Source organism: Urtica dioica, chromosome 1 (genome assembly GCF_054948205.1).
Source record: "Urtica dioica subsp. dioica isolate 48M chromosome 1, U.dioica_male_clone48M_v1_H2, whole genome shotgun sequence".
NCBI lineage: Eukaryota > Viridiplantae > Streptophyta > Magnoliopsida > Rosales > Urticaceae > Urtica > Urtica dioica.
The window spans coordinates 7,448,843-7,463,717 of NC_142756.1; the positions used below are offsets into that span (position 1 = coordinate 7,448,843).

A 14,875-nucleotide genomic window follows, 5' to 3' on the forward strand; every position below is an offset into this window, starting at 1 on the left:
TTTTCACACGTTTTAACAGCACCATCAAATACACCTTATTACATATCACACATCTTATAATATTATCTATTTCACATATAAATTCAAATGCCACATAAATTTACTTTTCTTACAACCATACAAGAGGTCGACAACTTGATTGTCACCAATTATTCTCCTTGTATTATTAAGACATTAAAACATATTTTTATATAGAGCTATAAAGAGACAGGGAAGCGGGATAATAAACTCACCCGTTTATTAGAACAAACAAGTAACAGCAGATCTGAGCTTAGTGCTGAATCGTAGAGGACCATGAATTGGACTCAACCCAGTTGAAAGCAATGGGGCTCAAGAAAGCGTCAGGAATCCCGAATGAACTGACCAATGCAAGAGCGTGCGGTCGGAGCTCGTTGCACAGTCTCATCACTTCTTTTCTGACTGAAGCTGCCTTTTCTGCGCACAAGAGGCCGTATCGGAGGAACGCTGAATCTTCTTCTATGCAAATTAGAGCATACAACGACCTCAAAGTTCCTAGCACGTTCTGCACGGATCAACAGGAAAAACTTCAGTAAATCATCAAGCTCATCTACTGAATTATAAACAGTACCTAGCATTTCGAAGTTCTTGACGAAATTCATGTAAACTAAGCAGTCCATGAATTACCCACCATGTTCGTATAGTATATATCAAAATAACGAGAAACTCCAAATGCGTAGATACCTTTAAGGAACCATCGGCTACAGCAGCCTCGGCGTCCAAGAAAGTCTGCAATATCATGCGATCTGAGAAAGCCCTGCCTAAATCTTCTGCAAGCTGATAACTCTGTTCCAAGAAAAGGTACAAAACAAGGTGAGAGCGATGGCAGAGATGTTAGAGAAGACGACTGTTTGAGGAAATAATAATTATTCTCACCAGAGCGAATGCCTTCTCTTTGCTCTCTCCGAGTTTCATGAGTTGAGACACCTCTGCCACAAAAAGTTCCAAAAGGCGTCGCTCTCTCAAGCTGAATACATCCATCTGTGACGTGTTGAGTGATGATAAATATGTCCAATCATTACAGCTTCCTATAAAGATAATCTGCATAGAAAGCTCAATGTCACCTGAAATTGGCTGTTTCTCAGAGATGAGCTGTTAAGATGCAAAGGAAGTACAGGGCAGGCCTTGTTCATGTGTTCTAATCCACATTTTTTAAATGGTTTATTTCGCTTCTGGGCTGTAATGTATTCTCCAAAGAGTGCCTTGCTTACCTGATATAAAACTCAAAAATCAGACTGCTAGGTCAACTACATAGAAAAAGAATATGAAGAAGAAGAAGAAGAAAGAAAAAGTATATCTCTGGAATGAGTAAAATTCATTTTTTTTCACCTCCGCTTCGTCAATATCATATAACCCTAAAGCTTATCAAATTGTTTCAAGTACCATAAAATGTATATCATGAGAATGAAAAGGAAATCTGTACCTGTTGCATGAGGACATTGTTGTCTCCCTCAAAAGTCAACTGCACATCATGTTCACCTTTTAAAACACCGACGCGATTTTCTGACTTTAGACCTTGGCCTCCACAAGCTTCACGGCACTCCTGCTTGTAGACAGTTTAATTTAGATCTTGGGACTCGTAATAGAGGATGGCCATTTGCTTTGTTTCTTATATGCAACCATACATTTATGTCAGAGTACTTTATAACCAACCTGCAGAGTTCGCATGTTATGCCAAGTAAACGTAGCCTTGAACGAGCTTGACACGACATGGAGTGTTTTGTTTGTCTCCGGTGTTCTCTTCATATATATCATTTTCAAGTAATTTCCCGCAGAATTCATGGCATATCTGAGAGACAAGAACCGAACATGCAAGTTTACTATAAAATACAAAGGAAATATCTGGTTTATTGTGAGCTATATGCAAAATCATAATGAGTAATGAAAGAAAGTCACGAGTTGCTCGGGGACGTACCATCACACTTGCAGCAGCTAGGCCAACCATTTCCAATAAAATTCAAAAGGAAACCTCATTGAATACTTACGTTTTAGCAAGAAGAGGTATGAGTCTCCTTTGATGACCGGGATAATTAAGCAATAGAACTTCTGTCCCATTTGGTGCAAGAGAAAAAGCCCTCTTTGACAATGCGTAGCGAATGGCAATTGCCAAACCAACCTGATAGGGAACACCATGTATCGAAGAAGAGACTAAATTAATTTGAATGAAACGACGAATCAAGCCTATAAAATATTACCTTCGATTGGCAAATTGCAGCGAGTGAAACATATACACGCCCAAAAGTCAGGGGAGCCAAGAATGCTGCAAACCTCTGAGTAAAATAAACAAAAAAAAATTAGGTAACTAGCCAGTTAAAACGTTTGAGATTGCTATATAGCCACGTTTCGTAAATATTAGGTATATAGCCATTAAGATGACGTGACATTCCTGATTTTTCTTTTCATTGAAATAAAATCATGGGGTATTTACGTCAATTTACACGTGTAAATACATGGACGTGATTATTTATCTAAGATTTACGAAACGTTGACTATATAGCAATGTATAACTGTAAATATGACTATATATCTAATGGACCTAAAATAAATATATAAATATGACTATGAATCTGAAGAAAGATACACTTAGTAAAAGAAATAATCAAAAGATGTTCTCAATAAAGTACTTGATCCGGGTCTTTTATCACACTCGAATAGTGGCCATCTGGGGAAACATCAGCTACTGAATTCAATAGATTTTCTCTCGGAATCCGCAGGTTGTCAAACCTGAAAAAAAAAAATAGTTCAAATTTCTCAAAACTCCATTTTTTTTAAGTCCTCAAATATATATATAAACATGAAAACCAGTCAGCTAAGGGCATTTACCATATCCGACCATTATCAACGCCATTTAGACCAGTTTTGTGACCACAATCAGCAGTTCGGATGTTGGGACAGACATTTCCATCCTCATCCCTGATTTGAGTTATAAACGCATGGACTCCTTGGTTGCTCCCTTTAATTTCAAGCTGCGAAAAGACTATCGCGTGCGTCGCATCCTAAGCACAAATATGTAACATCAGTGAATAAATGTGACAGCGCTGAACAAGGCCTAAAGCATACGGGGGCTTAGGTATTGGAAATATTGAAGATCACAAGAAAGGGCTGTTATTAGCCAAATGGCTATGGCGGTTTCCTTTAGAGACCGACTCTCTCTGACTATAAGGTTATCAAAGCCATCCACGGTACTATGGAGAACTGTTGGGATCCTGACTTATAGTTATCCCTTTGGGAAACCATCCGTAGCCCATGGAAATCAGTTTACTCAGTTTCAGAAGATTTGTTTTCAACAGTTTCTTGGTCAGTAAGACACGGCTCCTATAGTCAGTTTTTGGAAAGATCCGTGGCTCTTTGACGACTCTCTTGAGTTCAAATTTCCAGGCCTCACTCGTATCAGCCAATCTGTTAACGCCACGGTCAACTAGTTTGCTACGCCTTCCTACTCTGCGCACAACTACACAATATGCTTTTAACGGCACTATATTTTTTTCGGCGCTCAGCCCAAAAAAGCGCAGTTAAAACTAATTTTTTTATTCGGGCCAATAGAATGAAGTGCAGTGGAATATATCACGCGGCATTTCTATATAAGCGCAGTCTAAACATTTGGTCCAATCAAATCGCGACACGTTGGTCGGGGACATCTCCTGGGATTTGAAACTTGCAAGAAATCTGACCATAAGCGGCTAGAACAGCTTTTTTGCTTATTTGGTATCGGAGAAAGAGATGTATTTTCGACGTTTAAGCTTTCTCGCTCAAGGTTCTCTAGGACAATATATATTTAAGAGTATCGGCTTTTGGACCTAACCCTTAATTCGGATTTTTCCAGTTTTAGCCTTTCCGATCTCTCCCAAGATTGGCCTAATACGATCTAGCTTGTACTTTACTTTCTTCCAGATGAACCTTCTGAATTTGTTTTAAAAAAAATTTCGTTTCTCTTAAAAAAAAAATTAATAAATCAAACAAGCCATTTTCAAGAGTAATAAAGCTCACATTAGCTGCCCCAGCGATCCAGTATTTCTGAGCTGATTCACAAGGAGTGATCATGACAAACTCGCATGTATTTCTATCATAAGTTGTCACCGTTTCAATTCCTCGAACCTGGAAAAAAATTCGTCCTAAACTAATTAGGAAAAACGAAACCGAAAAAATAATAAAATAGAGAGCTACACATTTCCTTCTTCCTTTCTCTTACACTAATTTTTTTTAAATAGTATATATCCGTACATTACTTCCATGGCCCAACTCGGACATTGCAAAACACCCTTTAATTGCATAACTCTCAGTGGCCTTAAGCCATTTCTCGTGGTGTCGCTCTGTCCCGAAGAACTGAATAGCCCCGCCCCTGAAGTGAATTGAATGTATAATATCAAATCTCATAAATTCAGATATTTCACTAGAGATTAGTACAAAGCACAAACACAAGACAAAGCTTACCCCCAAAATTATTGAAAAGCACAAAACAAATCCCACCCTCAAACTATAGTAGTATCTACCAAATAAATAATTAAACAAATTGTCTTGAATTTATTTACCACAAGAGGAATTGAGCAACGAGCTTAATACCGAGCGAATGATCATAGATCCCGATGACCTCGAATAACGCGAACTTTCTCAGCTCGGAATCGATTCCCGTGTCCGTAAGACATCCCTTGAATACGCCGCGATCCAACAGATACGAAATCCTCTTCATCGTCATCTCTCTCTGCTGTTGCATCGTCTGATTGTAATCCGGCGAGACGAAGACTTTTCCGGCGACGATCCGCGGATTGAAGAGGTGGCTCTGAGTCATGAGGCCGAAGAGCCAGTCACGGTCCTCGAGGTTGTGCTCGTCGAGAAGAGACCTCATCGATTTGGGATCAAAATCAAAAAGCTCGGAGAGCTCCGGCGGAGAGTAATTGAGGCACGGACTGGCAATCAGACTCGACTCCGACGAAGTTTGGAGACGGAGGTGGTTGGAGAGGACTCTGGTCCGCCGCGAAACGCTATCCATGTTTCTCAAAGGTCCTTTAATGGAGTTAGGGCTCTCCAAAGTTTACTTCAGAGATAAGAAATGGTTTGGGGGTATCGGAGACTGGAAAATATCAAAATGATGGTGATTTTTTTTTTTTTTTAAAGAAGATGAAGATTACTTTTCTTTCTTAGCCTTTAAATTGAAAATTAGTTTTCAAGGAAATTAAAAGAAGAAAAAAAGTACGTTGGACTTCTGCGCGGGATAATAAATGTAATTGATAAATTGAGAGCCCGTGACTTATTCGTTAAGGCGATTGATTTTTTTTTAATGGAAGATGACGTGTGATTTTTTTTTTTTAGCATCATTTAATTAAGTAAACCAAAATGTGCTGAAATTGCAAGGACAGCTTCATTTTCCCAACTTACAGCATTAGAAAGATGATGGGGCAGTAGGAGAAAAGTGATTTTAAATTTACTTAAGATGAAAGGTTTGGTAGTTAGGGCCGTCGGATTTAAGATGAGTTGAATGAGCGAGAGGCAGTCGGAGAAGATGGCAATTTGGTCGAAGTTGCGAGTGCGAGCAAGATGAAGGCCTTCGAAGATCAATGAATCTTCGGGTGTATGATACACTTCATCTTGCTTCGGGGGCGAGCAAGACGGCAAAATGTCGTAATATATATTGTTTTGAGTTCATTAAAAGTCGTACACTTTATTTTGATTATTAGCATGAACATTTATAATAGGAATCTTTAGTTCGAATCATTTAGGGAGCTCTTCTACGTTGACCTCTAAAGTAATTTTTTATATATTGTTTTGAGTTCATTAAAAGTCGTACACTTTATTTTGATTATTAGCATGAACATTTATAATAGGAATCTTTAGTTCGAATCATTTAGGGAGCTCTTCTACGTTGACCTCTAAAGTTTTTTTTTTTTTTTTTTTTTTTTTTTTTACTTTTTCACTTTTTTTCTTTGTACTTTTAGCGTGTTCTTCTTTGAGGCCGTCGATTTTTAATTTTTTTTATAAATATTTTTTCCATGTCTATATTTATATGAAGAAAAAAATCAACACACAAAATGACGAGAGGCATAATTTGTTCTTTTTAAAACACGATTTGTAAAAAAAAAAAAAAAAACACGAATTTGGACTTTCATCAAACTTATAGTGTGCTTTGATAAATTAGAAAACTCAAACCATGTAAATTGATCATGAACATTGCACACAAATTCATAAATAAATAAATAAATAAAACACTTCCTTTGTTAATGATAAACTAGTAAGTGAAAGACTTGAAATGATGAAAATTAGAAGAAAAATAGATGGTTGTATTTGGTGTTTTTGTGTAGAAATAAAGATCATGGAATTAAAGAATGAGTAATTTTTGTGAACATCACCTATTAAAAAACCCTGATTTGAAAAAGAAAAAAAAATTGAAATTGCTGGTGCTTGGCTTTGGCAACCACCAACTTCATGTCTCTTAATAGTTAAATTATTTATTATAATATTTTATTTTTTATTTTTTTTCGTGCACCCACTAGTTTCCACGTAGTCCCTAGGTGTATCTATGACTAGACCGGTGATAGTTAGGAGGAGAACTCAGAGGCCGCGTCGGTTGGTAGTAAAACTAGTTGTAGCATCTACATTTACGAGGGTCACAGAAGGATTGCGAAGTGTACCTCTGAACGGATTTCTTTTTATGTAGCGGAGGCAAGTTAGTCGGATGCTATGGAAACTCACATTGTCGAAAGCTATCAACCGATGGTATTTTGGTCTTTATAGCCTTTATTTTACCAAGAGTCAATTTGCGAGATACCGACGGTGTATCGTGGTATACCATCGATATTTTAAACCTTCATTTGTCTCCGTACATCTCAAAAATTAGTAATTCTCGTTACATATATCCTATTCAAATGCTGAAAATGAGTCATCGATGATTTGAATTAATATATCTTTAATTTGAAAATTACACATTAGAATGTATTATAGTCATATCCAACAAAATGAATGGTGAATTTATAATTTTGGAGTGATCTTTCTCAATTTATAATGTTGACGTAATGCTCTCATTAAGCGAGTTCTTTATGCTGCTCCATTAGAGAGCTCAAGGTCGGACTACCAGGATTGTATCAATCGCTCTAGAACAAACTAAATTTTCACATGTTTTAACAGCACCATTAAAATACCCCTTGTTACAAATCACACATCTTATAATTAATATTACTTTTGTCACATATAAACTCAAATGCCACATAAATTCACTTTTCATACAACCATACAAGAGGTCGACAATTAGATTGTTATCAATTATTCTCCTTGTATTATTAAGACATTAAAACATGTTTTTGTATAGCGCTATAAAGAGACAGGGAAGCGGGATAATAAACTCACCCGTTTATTAGAACAAACAAGTAAAAGCAGATCTGAGGTTAGTGCTGAATCGTAGAGGACCATGAATTGGACTCAACCCAGTTGAAAGCAATGGGGCTCAAGAAAGCGTCAGGAATCCCGAATGAACTGACCAATGCAAGAGCGTGCGGTCGGAGCTCGCTGCACAGTCTCATCACTTCTTTTCTGACTGAAGCCGCCTTTTCTGCGCACAAGAGGCCGTATCGGAGGAACGCTGAATCTTCTTCCATGCATATTAGAGCATACAACGACCTCAAAGTTCCTAGCACGTTCTGCACGGATCAACAGGAAAAACTTCAGTAAAAAATCAAGCTTATCTACTGAATTATAAACAGCACCTAGCATTTCAAAGTTCTTAACAAATACCCACGTACAAAATAGTTCATAAATTATCCAGTAAATAATCTGATGAAAGTTCAGATAAATTATTAATATAGTATCAATAATAACACATAAACATTGTCAGGCCTGAACACCAGTGTATTAGATTTTAAAATCGCCAACGGTAAAATTGGAGTCATTTGGTATTGTTTAAGGTACCATCATGTAAATATAGAATCTCTCCCATAGAGTAAAAAATCCGAAATGTGTTTAAGTTGTTTCCAAACTCGAACTTTTCAGCCATTTTATTGTAGATTGTGTTAATGCCTGAAAATGGATCAACACAAAAACCGGTCCTCGGTTCGGTCTAGGGCCGGACCCTATGACCGCGCGTTGGTCGAACGGAGAAGTTGTCCCAACACCCGTACCTCCGCCGTGCCGGAAAAGGATTTCCGACGACTCGTCACCTGAGAAAAGAGAAGAGAGTGAGCTAAAGGACCGCGGAGGGGTTTCCTCCGGCGGGCACTCCGACGCTCAACATTAGTCTAGGTGTCGTGCTTCGAGTTCTAGAGAGAGAAGCTCTGATGAGAGAGAAGCTTTGATGAGAGAGAGACAGAGGTTTTGTAAGTGTGAGCAAACTTACCTCCAAATGGGAAAAGTGGAGGTTTTTATAGAGATGTGATGATGGGTCGGGGTAAAATCGTCATCTACTCGCCCCCCCCCCCCCCCCAAATATGAGCCTGGCTGGAGGTCGAGCCTGGCTGGAGGTCGGGCTTGACCCGGAGGTCGACCCTGCTGGAGGTTGAGCCTGGCTGGAGGTCGACCCTGCCTGGAGGTCGACCCTGCCTGGAGGTCGAGCCTGGCTAGAAGTTGGGCCTGGCCTGGAGGTCGAGCCTGGCTGGAGGTCGACCCTGCCTGGAGGTTGAGCCTGGCTGGAGGTCGACCCTGCCTGGAGGTTGAGTTGGAGTTTTCCTTGCCCTTGGACGGGTCGGGATGTCGCCCCCATTGCCCCTAGTAAGGCCGAGACATTTCTTTCCTTGCCCTCGGCGGGGCTGGGATTTTCTTTCCTTGCCCATGGCAGGGCCGGGACTTTCTTTGCCCTTGGCAGGGTTGGGATTTTTCCTTCCTGGCCCTTGGCATGGTTGGGATTTTCCTTCCTGGCCCTTGGCAGGGCTGAGACTTTTCCTTCCTGGCCCTTGACAGGGCTGAGACTTTTATTTCCTGGCCCTTGGCAGGGCTAGGACTTTTCTTTCCTGGCCCCTGGCAGGGCTGGGATTGCCTTCACAATTTTTTGGTTGGACTTCCTCTTGGAGGTCGAACCTGGCCTGGAGGTCGAGCCTGCCTGGAGGTCGAACTCGCCTGGGTCGAGATCGCCTGGAGGTCGAGCTCGCCTGGAGGTCGAGCCTGCTTGGAGGTCGAGCTCGCCTGGGGGTCGAGATCGCCTGGAGGTCGAGCTCGCCTGGAGGTCGAGCTCGCCTGGAGGTCGAGCCTGGCTGGAGGTCGACCTCGCTTGGGGGTCGAGATCGCCTGGGGGTCGTTGTGTCTATGGCATCTCTTAAACTCGTCTACTCTACTGGTTGAACTATTGATCCAACTAATGTAATTCCTAATTTTGTTGATGGATGGGTCATAACTAGCGGCTCCAGCTTGAACTATAAGGTTTATGATATGGTTAGCACATCGTTGATGCAAAAAGGTATCGTCACAATGAAGTCTATCCTTTAACTCTCTAACCATGGCGTTGTTGCTTGTGGCATTATCTAAGGTTACGGATATAATCCTATCGGTCAAACCTCACTCAGCTATAATACTAACTATGATATCTAAGATGTTTTGACTAGTGTGAGAACCTTCTATCCTCCTAAAGGCTATGATACGTTTGTTGAGGTTCTAATCGTCGTCTATATTATGCACTACAACACTCATGATATCCATCTTTGATTGATCAGTCCATATATCCGAGGTTAAGGCTACACTATACCTACCAGATGATATTGTGGCCTTTCATTTGTTCCTTTTATCCTAAAAACCATTTTAGGATATCGGATCTCAAGGCTTTCCTAGACATGATTTGAACCTTTGGAATTATAGAACTGATGAATCTAACAAAGCCTTGAGATTTGATATGACTAAAAGATTGATCGGTGGAAACAAAATATTCTACTAAACCACGTCTAAAGAGTACATGATCGATGTGACTCAAGTGCTTGACGAGGCTCCAGATTGCGTCCCCTTGCAGTGCCTGTGATGACTCCACAAGAGCGACGTCCCGACTCTTGTGTTGTGATAGTTGAAGATTTTTCCACAATTGTGACATTTTCCGGCTTTTTCGCCGTTCGAAATCACCTCTTCAAATCACGTCCACACAACGGACCTACTTTGACGTTGTGATTGTTGTTGTGATTGTTGAGGTGGTTGTTGTTGTTGAGCACCTACATATTGTTGTTGTTGTTGTTGTTGTTGTCATGTTCGTCGTTGTTGTGTCTCCTCTTGTTGTTCACGTTGTCGAGGGCGTGGAACTCTAACGGCAGGATCGACTTGACTTTGACTTCGACGTTGAGGTGGTGGTGGTGATAGGTCTTCTTCTTCCTCCTCATCCTCTTCTTCATTTGGATTCTGGGTTTCATCTTCATCTTGTTCTTCATTTCGATTTTGAAATTCACGCATATGTTGATCGTATTCTTGAAATGCTTCATAAGCCACTTCAGATGGCAGAATTTGAGCTTGATACGCTTGCTCGGGATCCATTTGAGGGTAGTATGACACTTGGGTGTTTGGAATTTCGGTGAATTCAAAATGGCCGAAAGTAGGAGCAACATAATTTGGATCGAAACTTTATTCGGTGTTTAGGACGGGGGCGTTTTGAGACAAGTGCAACTAATTTTCTTCAAATCGGTGCATTTGTTGACCTCGGGAAGCTCTTCCCCTTCGACCTCCTTGGTTGTGGGATGAGGATGCCATGAAAAATTGAGAGAGTTTGAGATTGAGATTGAGAGAGTTTGAGAGAAAGGTGTGAAGAAAATGAATGAAATTGAGGGTATTTATAGATTTTAGAAATAAATAGGTAAAAAATAAAAATAAAAAAGTCTCTGAAATAGCCACCAACGGCTCTTTTAAAACGGTCAAAAATAAAACGGCTCTTTTTTTTCGGCCGTTGGATCAAAAGGTAAAAAATAAAAATAAAAAAAGTCTCCGAAATACCCACCAACGGCTCTTTTAAAACGGTCATAAATAAAACGGCTCTTTTTTTCGGCCGTTGGATCTTTGATCCAACGGCCAAAGATCCAACGGCCAAAATTAAAAAAAAAAAAAAAAAAAAAAAAAAAAAAAAAAATTCTCGCCTGGGACTAACGGGACTCTCGTCCCGTCCCGTCACAGTAGCGGGACTCCCGCTCCCACTATTGTGCCTAACGGTAACGGGGATTCTGTCCCGTCCCACTACCGTTAGGCCAGGTTTACTTGTGAGTATGGAATATGGATTCATAAATGACAGGTTCAGTTAATCACAGTTGTATTACAGTTAAATATTAAAAATTGAAATCTAGCTTGGTTCAATTTATAGCTCACTTTACTTTTGTGCTTCCTTCGTTGCTTTTACTTTTGTCACTGTCAAAATAATAAATAAATAAATAAAATGCCCAATTGTTACCCCGAACGAAATATTGGCAATTGCTTTCCAATAAGTAGTGCATGAGTCACGACAAATGAGCAAATAAAATAACAAATGAGCACACATGAGGTTCAGTGGTTGCCTTCTGCTGAAACAAACTAGCATTATTGCACATATTAAAATCGAGATGTTGAACTTTGATATAATCTGAAACACTGCTCTTCTTTCTTTGAAAACACACACATCATCTATGGAGTCCCAATCACCTTCTACTTCTTTGCAGATTGCTATGTATCCTTTTTTAGCGATTGGTCATATTACACCATTTCTTCACTTGGCCAACAAATTAGCCAAATTGGGCCACAGAGTCTCATTCCTCGTGCCAACGAAAACGCAACCCAAAATCCAACATTTGAACCGAGTTCCTCGCCTCATTGCCCTCGTCCCCGTCACCGTCCCCCACGTAGACGGCCTTCCTCACGGCGCCGAGACCACCGCTGATGTGGCAGCCCATCAGATCCCACTCATCGGGACCGCCATGGACCGCACCGAGCCCGAGGTCGAGAACACCCTCTCCCGCATCAAACCCGACATCGTGTTCTTCGATCTCGCTCACTGGCTGCCCAAAGTGGCGCGTTCCTTGGGAGTCAAGACGGTCTATTTTTGCACGGCGAGCCCAGTCAAGATCGCCTATCTGTCTGGCTACGAGTCGACCTCCTCTTTGCCGGTGGAGCAGAGGCTTCTCGAGCCGCCGCCGGGATTTCCTGACCCGTCCATCAAGCTCCGGCGACACGAGATTCCCTACTTTGTCGAGATTGATTCCCAATTGTCTGGGAACAGAATCAAGCTCGACGATCGTATCCACGTCAGTGTGACAGAGTGCGACGCCTTCGCCTCCAAAGGCTGCCACTACAACAAAAACTGGCAACAGCCGCGACAAAAGTCGTGGCTGTTTCTATCAAAGTCGTGGCTGTTGGTACTTCAGCCACGACAACAGCCACGACAAAAGTCGTGGCTATTGCTCCGTTGCTGTTGACCAACAGCCACGACTTGTCGTGGCTAAAATCAGCCGCGACAAAACAGCCACGACTAGTCGTGGCTGTTGTCGTGGCTGAAGTACCAACAGCCACGACTTTGATAGAAACAGCCACGACTTTTGTCGCGGCTGTTGTCAGTTTTTGTTGTAGTGGCAGCCTTTGGAGGCGAATCAAGCCCGCTCCAATGAAAATTTGCAACTAGTAACAGCCACGACAAGTCGTGGCTGTTGTCGTGGCAGTTGATTATTTAGCCACGAAAATTGTCGTGGCTAATCTATAATCTCAAATAATGAGCGCGAGAATAAGCCTGCTCTACTGAATAGATGAAAATAGAAACAGCCACGACTTGTCGTGGCTATTCCAGAGAATAAAATTTGTGGTTGTTGCCATTGTTTGTTGTAGTGTGACTGTTCTAAAACTAATAGAAGTTGTTGGAATATTAGTATTCAAGAGTATTCACTTATATGTGCGTGGCTGATTATTATTATTGGCAAATATTAGAGTGCGCTTCATTCATCGGAATTTGATTATTCCAACGAGTTCTTAATCCTCGTTGCCAAAATCGGGTTTAGTTGAACGAGAAATTGATGCTCAAAGTATGTTAGAAAACACCAAAAATTGTGAAGGAAAAATGAAACTGTTGTGGTTGATTGTGCATTTACATATGTTCCACTGCAAGAAATATGTGAACTTTGTAATGTTTATATATGCATCTCTCTCTCTCTCTCTCTCTCTCTCTCTCTCTCTCTCTCTCTCTCTCTCTCTCTCTCTCTCTCTCTCTCATTTAGATGAAGATATGATCATAAATAGTTGCAGCGTTCTGTAAGTAATACACTGAAACTTTCTCTAATCTTGAGTTTAAATGCCAGTTCAAATGCCTCCTAGTTTCTAATTTCCATCTACACATTGAATCCGAAACACTCTTTGTTCTCCTTCTTTGCACATTGCTACGTATCTATGGTTCTCTATTGGCCATATTACACCGTACCTCCATTTCGCCTACAAACTAGCCAAAAAAAAGGCCATAAAATCTCCTTCATCATACCCGCAAAAACAGTCCAAGATCCAACACTTCAACGAATTCCCCGACCTCATCACCTTCGTCCCCATCACTGTCACCCACGTGGACGGCCTCCCTCCCGGTGCCGAGACCACCGCTGACGTGGCAGCCCCTCAAATCCCACTCATCACGACCGCCATGGACTGCACGGAGCCCGACGTCGAGATCCTTCAGCGGTACCTTAAGCCGCAAGTAATCCTCTTCAAATTTGCATCTTGAATCCCGAAACTGTCGTGCCTGTTGGGCATTAAGACGGTTCATTACTCTGTGGTCGGCGCTGTGACGATGGCCTTCAACTCGCCTCCGGCGAGGTACCTTAACAGAGAAGATTTCTCCGAGGACTACATGATGAATCCCCCGCCCGGATTCCCCAACTCCTCCATCAAGATCCACCGCCACGAAGCTCGGGATTTTTCAAGAGAAGCTCTATGAAGTTCGGCGAAGACGTCCTTTTCTATGATCGGGTGTCTCGGAGCCTAAGCGAGTGCGACACCCTGGCCTTCAAGGCGTGCAAAGAGATCGAAGGCCGGCCCATTTCTCAAATTCCCCGAGAGAGAGGTTCGAGAAACCGGTGTTCGTCTCGGGGCCGGTGATACCCGAACTGCTCGCGCCAAGCCTGGACGAGAGATGGCCCGAGTGGTTGGGCGCGTTCGAGCCGGGCTCTGAGCGGACACCAGTTTCTAGAGCTTCTGTTGGGGTTTTAGCTCTCGGGGTTGGCGTTTCTTGTGGTGATGAGACCGCCGATTGGCTCCTGGAGCGTGGAAGAGGCTTTGCCGGAGGGGTTTGAGGAGAGAGAGGGAAAGTCCATTAAGGGTAGACACAGCAGCAGTTGATTTTGGAGAACCCTTCTGTCGAGTGCTACTTCACGCTCTGTGGTTGGGGGTCACTTTTCGAGGCTTTGATCGGCGGGTGCAAGCCCGTTTTGATGCCGTTTTTGGGCGATCAGATCTTCAAAGCGAGGGTCGAAGTGTAGAGAGGCGAAGAAGACGGGTCGTTTACGAGGGACAGCGCGTGCAAAGCCATCAGAACGGTGATGGACAGAGATCGTGTGGATATCGAGAGAGAAGTCAGAGCGAATCGAGCTAAATTGGCAAAGCTTCTTCTCAGGGAAGACCTTTTGTCGACGAGTTCAGCAATAGCCTTTACAAATTGAAGGAATCGGCCAGATTAGGTTTTTTATTATAGCATTTACTTGGTCAAAGATTTGATATTATCCTGTAGATAATTAGTTTCCTTAGTTTCCTGATTTTTGCATATATTTAGGAGTTAATATCGTATATCTCTTTGTAACCATACGTACCATGTAACCTCTATTTAAGGGGCTTTCTCTTAAGAAATAAAATCATCCGATTATTTCCATAAGCTTTCATGGTATCAGAGCATACTCCTTATGGAAAAATCGGCCAACCCTAAAACACAAAATACCTCTCCCTCTATTACCCAAATCAGCAATATGGAAACATCCCATTCATCAGC

At 41.7% G+C, this 14,875-nt stretch overlaps 2 protein-coding genes and 1 pseudogene across 2 annotated transcripts in view; 1 reads left to right on the forward strand and 2 right to left on the reverse strand.

The window, feature by feature from the left end:
• Positions 1-23: 23 nt before the first annotated feature.
• On the reverse strand, positions 24-5,134 carry LOC149406917 (acyl-coenzyme A oxidase 3, peroxisomal-like). The gene is made up of 13 exons (XM_089609920.1): positions 4,548-5,134; positions 4,240-4,357; positions 4,006-4,113; positions 2,842-3,014; positions 2,643-2,742; positions 2,214-2,288; positions 2,004-2,134; positions 1,672-1,807; positions 1,442-1,561; positions 1,083-1,229; positions 895-999; positions 703-804; positions 24-523 (listed from the first exon to the last, which is right to left on the reverse strand). The coding sequence occupies exons 1-13, from the start codon at positions 5,003-5,005 to the stop codon at positions 272-274; spliced, it is 2,025 nt and encodes a 674-aa protein (XP_089466046.1). The 5' UTR covers positions 5,006-5,134; the 3' UTR covers positions 24-271.
• Positions 5,135-7,208: 2,074 nt separating this feature from the next.
• LOC149406918 (acyl-coenzyme A oxidase 3, peroxisomal-like) overlaps positions 7,209-14,875 on the reverse strand; it is a 31,495-nt gene continuing 23,828 nt past the window's right edge. Inside the window, exon 13 of the mRNA XM_089609892.1 lies at positions 7,209-7,643. Within this exon, the coding sequence (XP_089466018.1) occupies positions 7,392-7,643 (252 nt within the window). The 3' untranslated portion in view covers positions 7,209-7,391. The remainder of the gene's footprint in view (positions 7,644-14,875) is intronic.
• On the forward strand, positions 11,553-14,552 carry LOC149406919 (cyanidin 3-O-galactoside 2''-O-xylosyltransferase FGGT1 pseudogene; annotated as a pseudogene).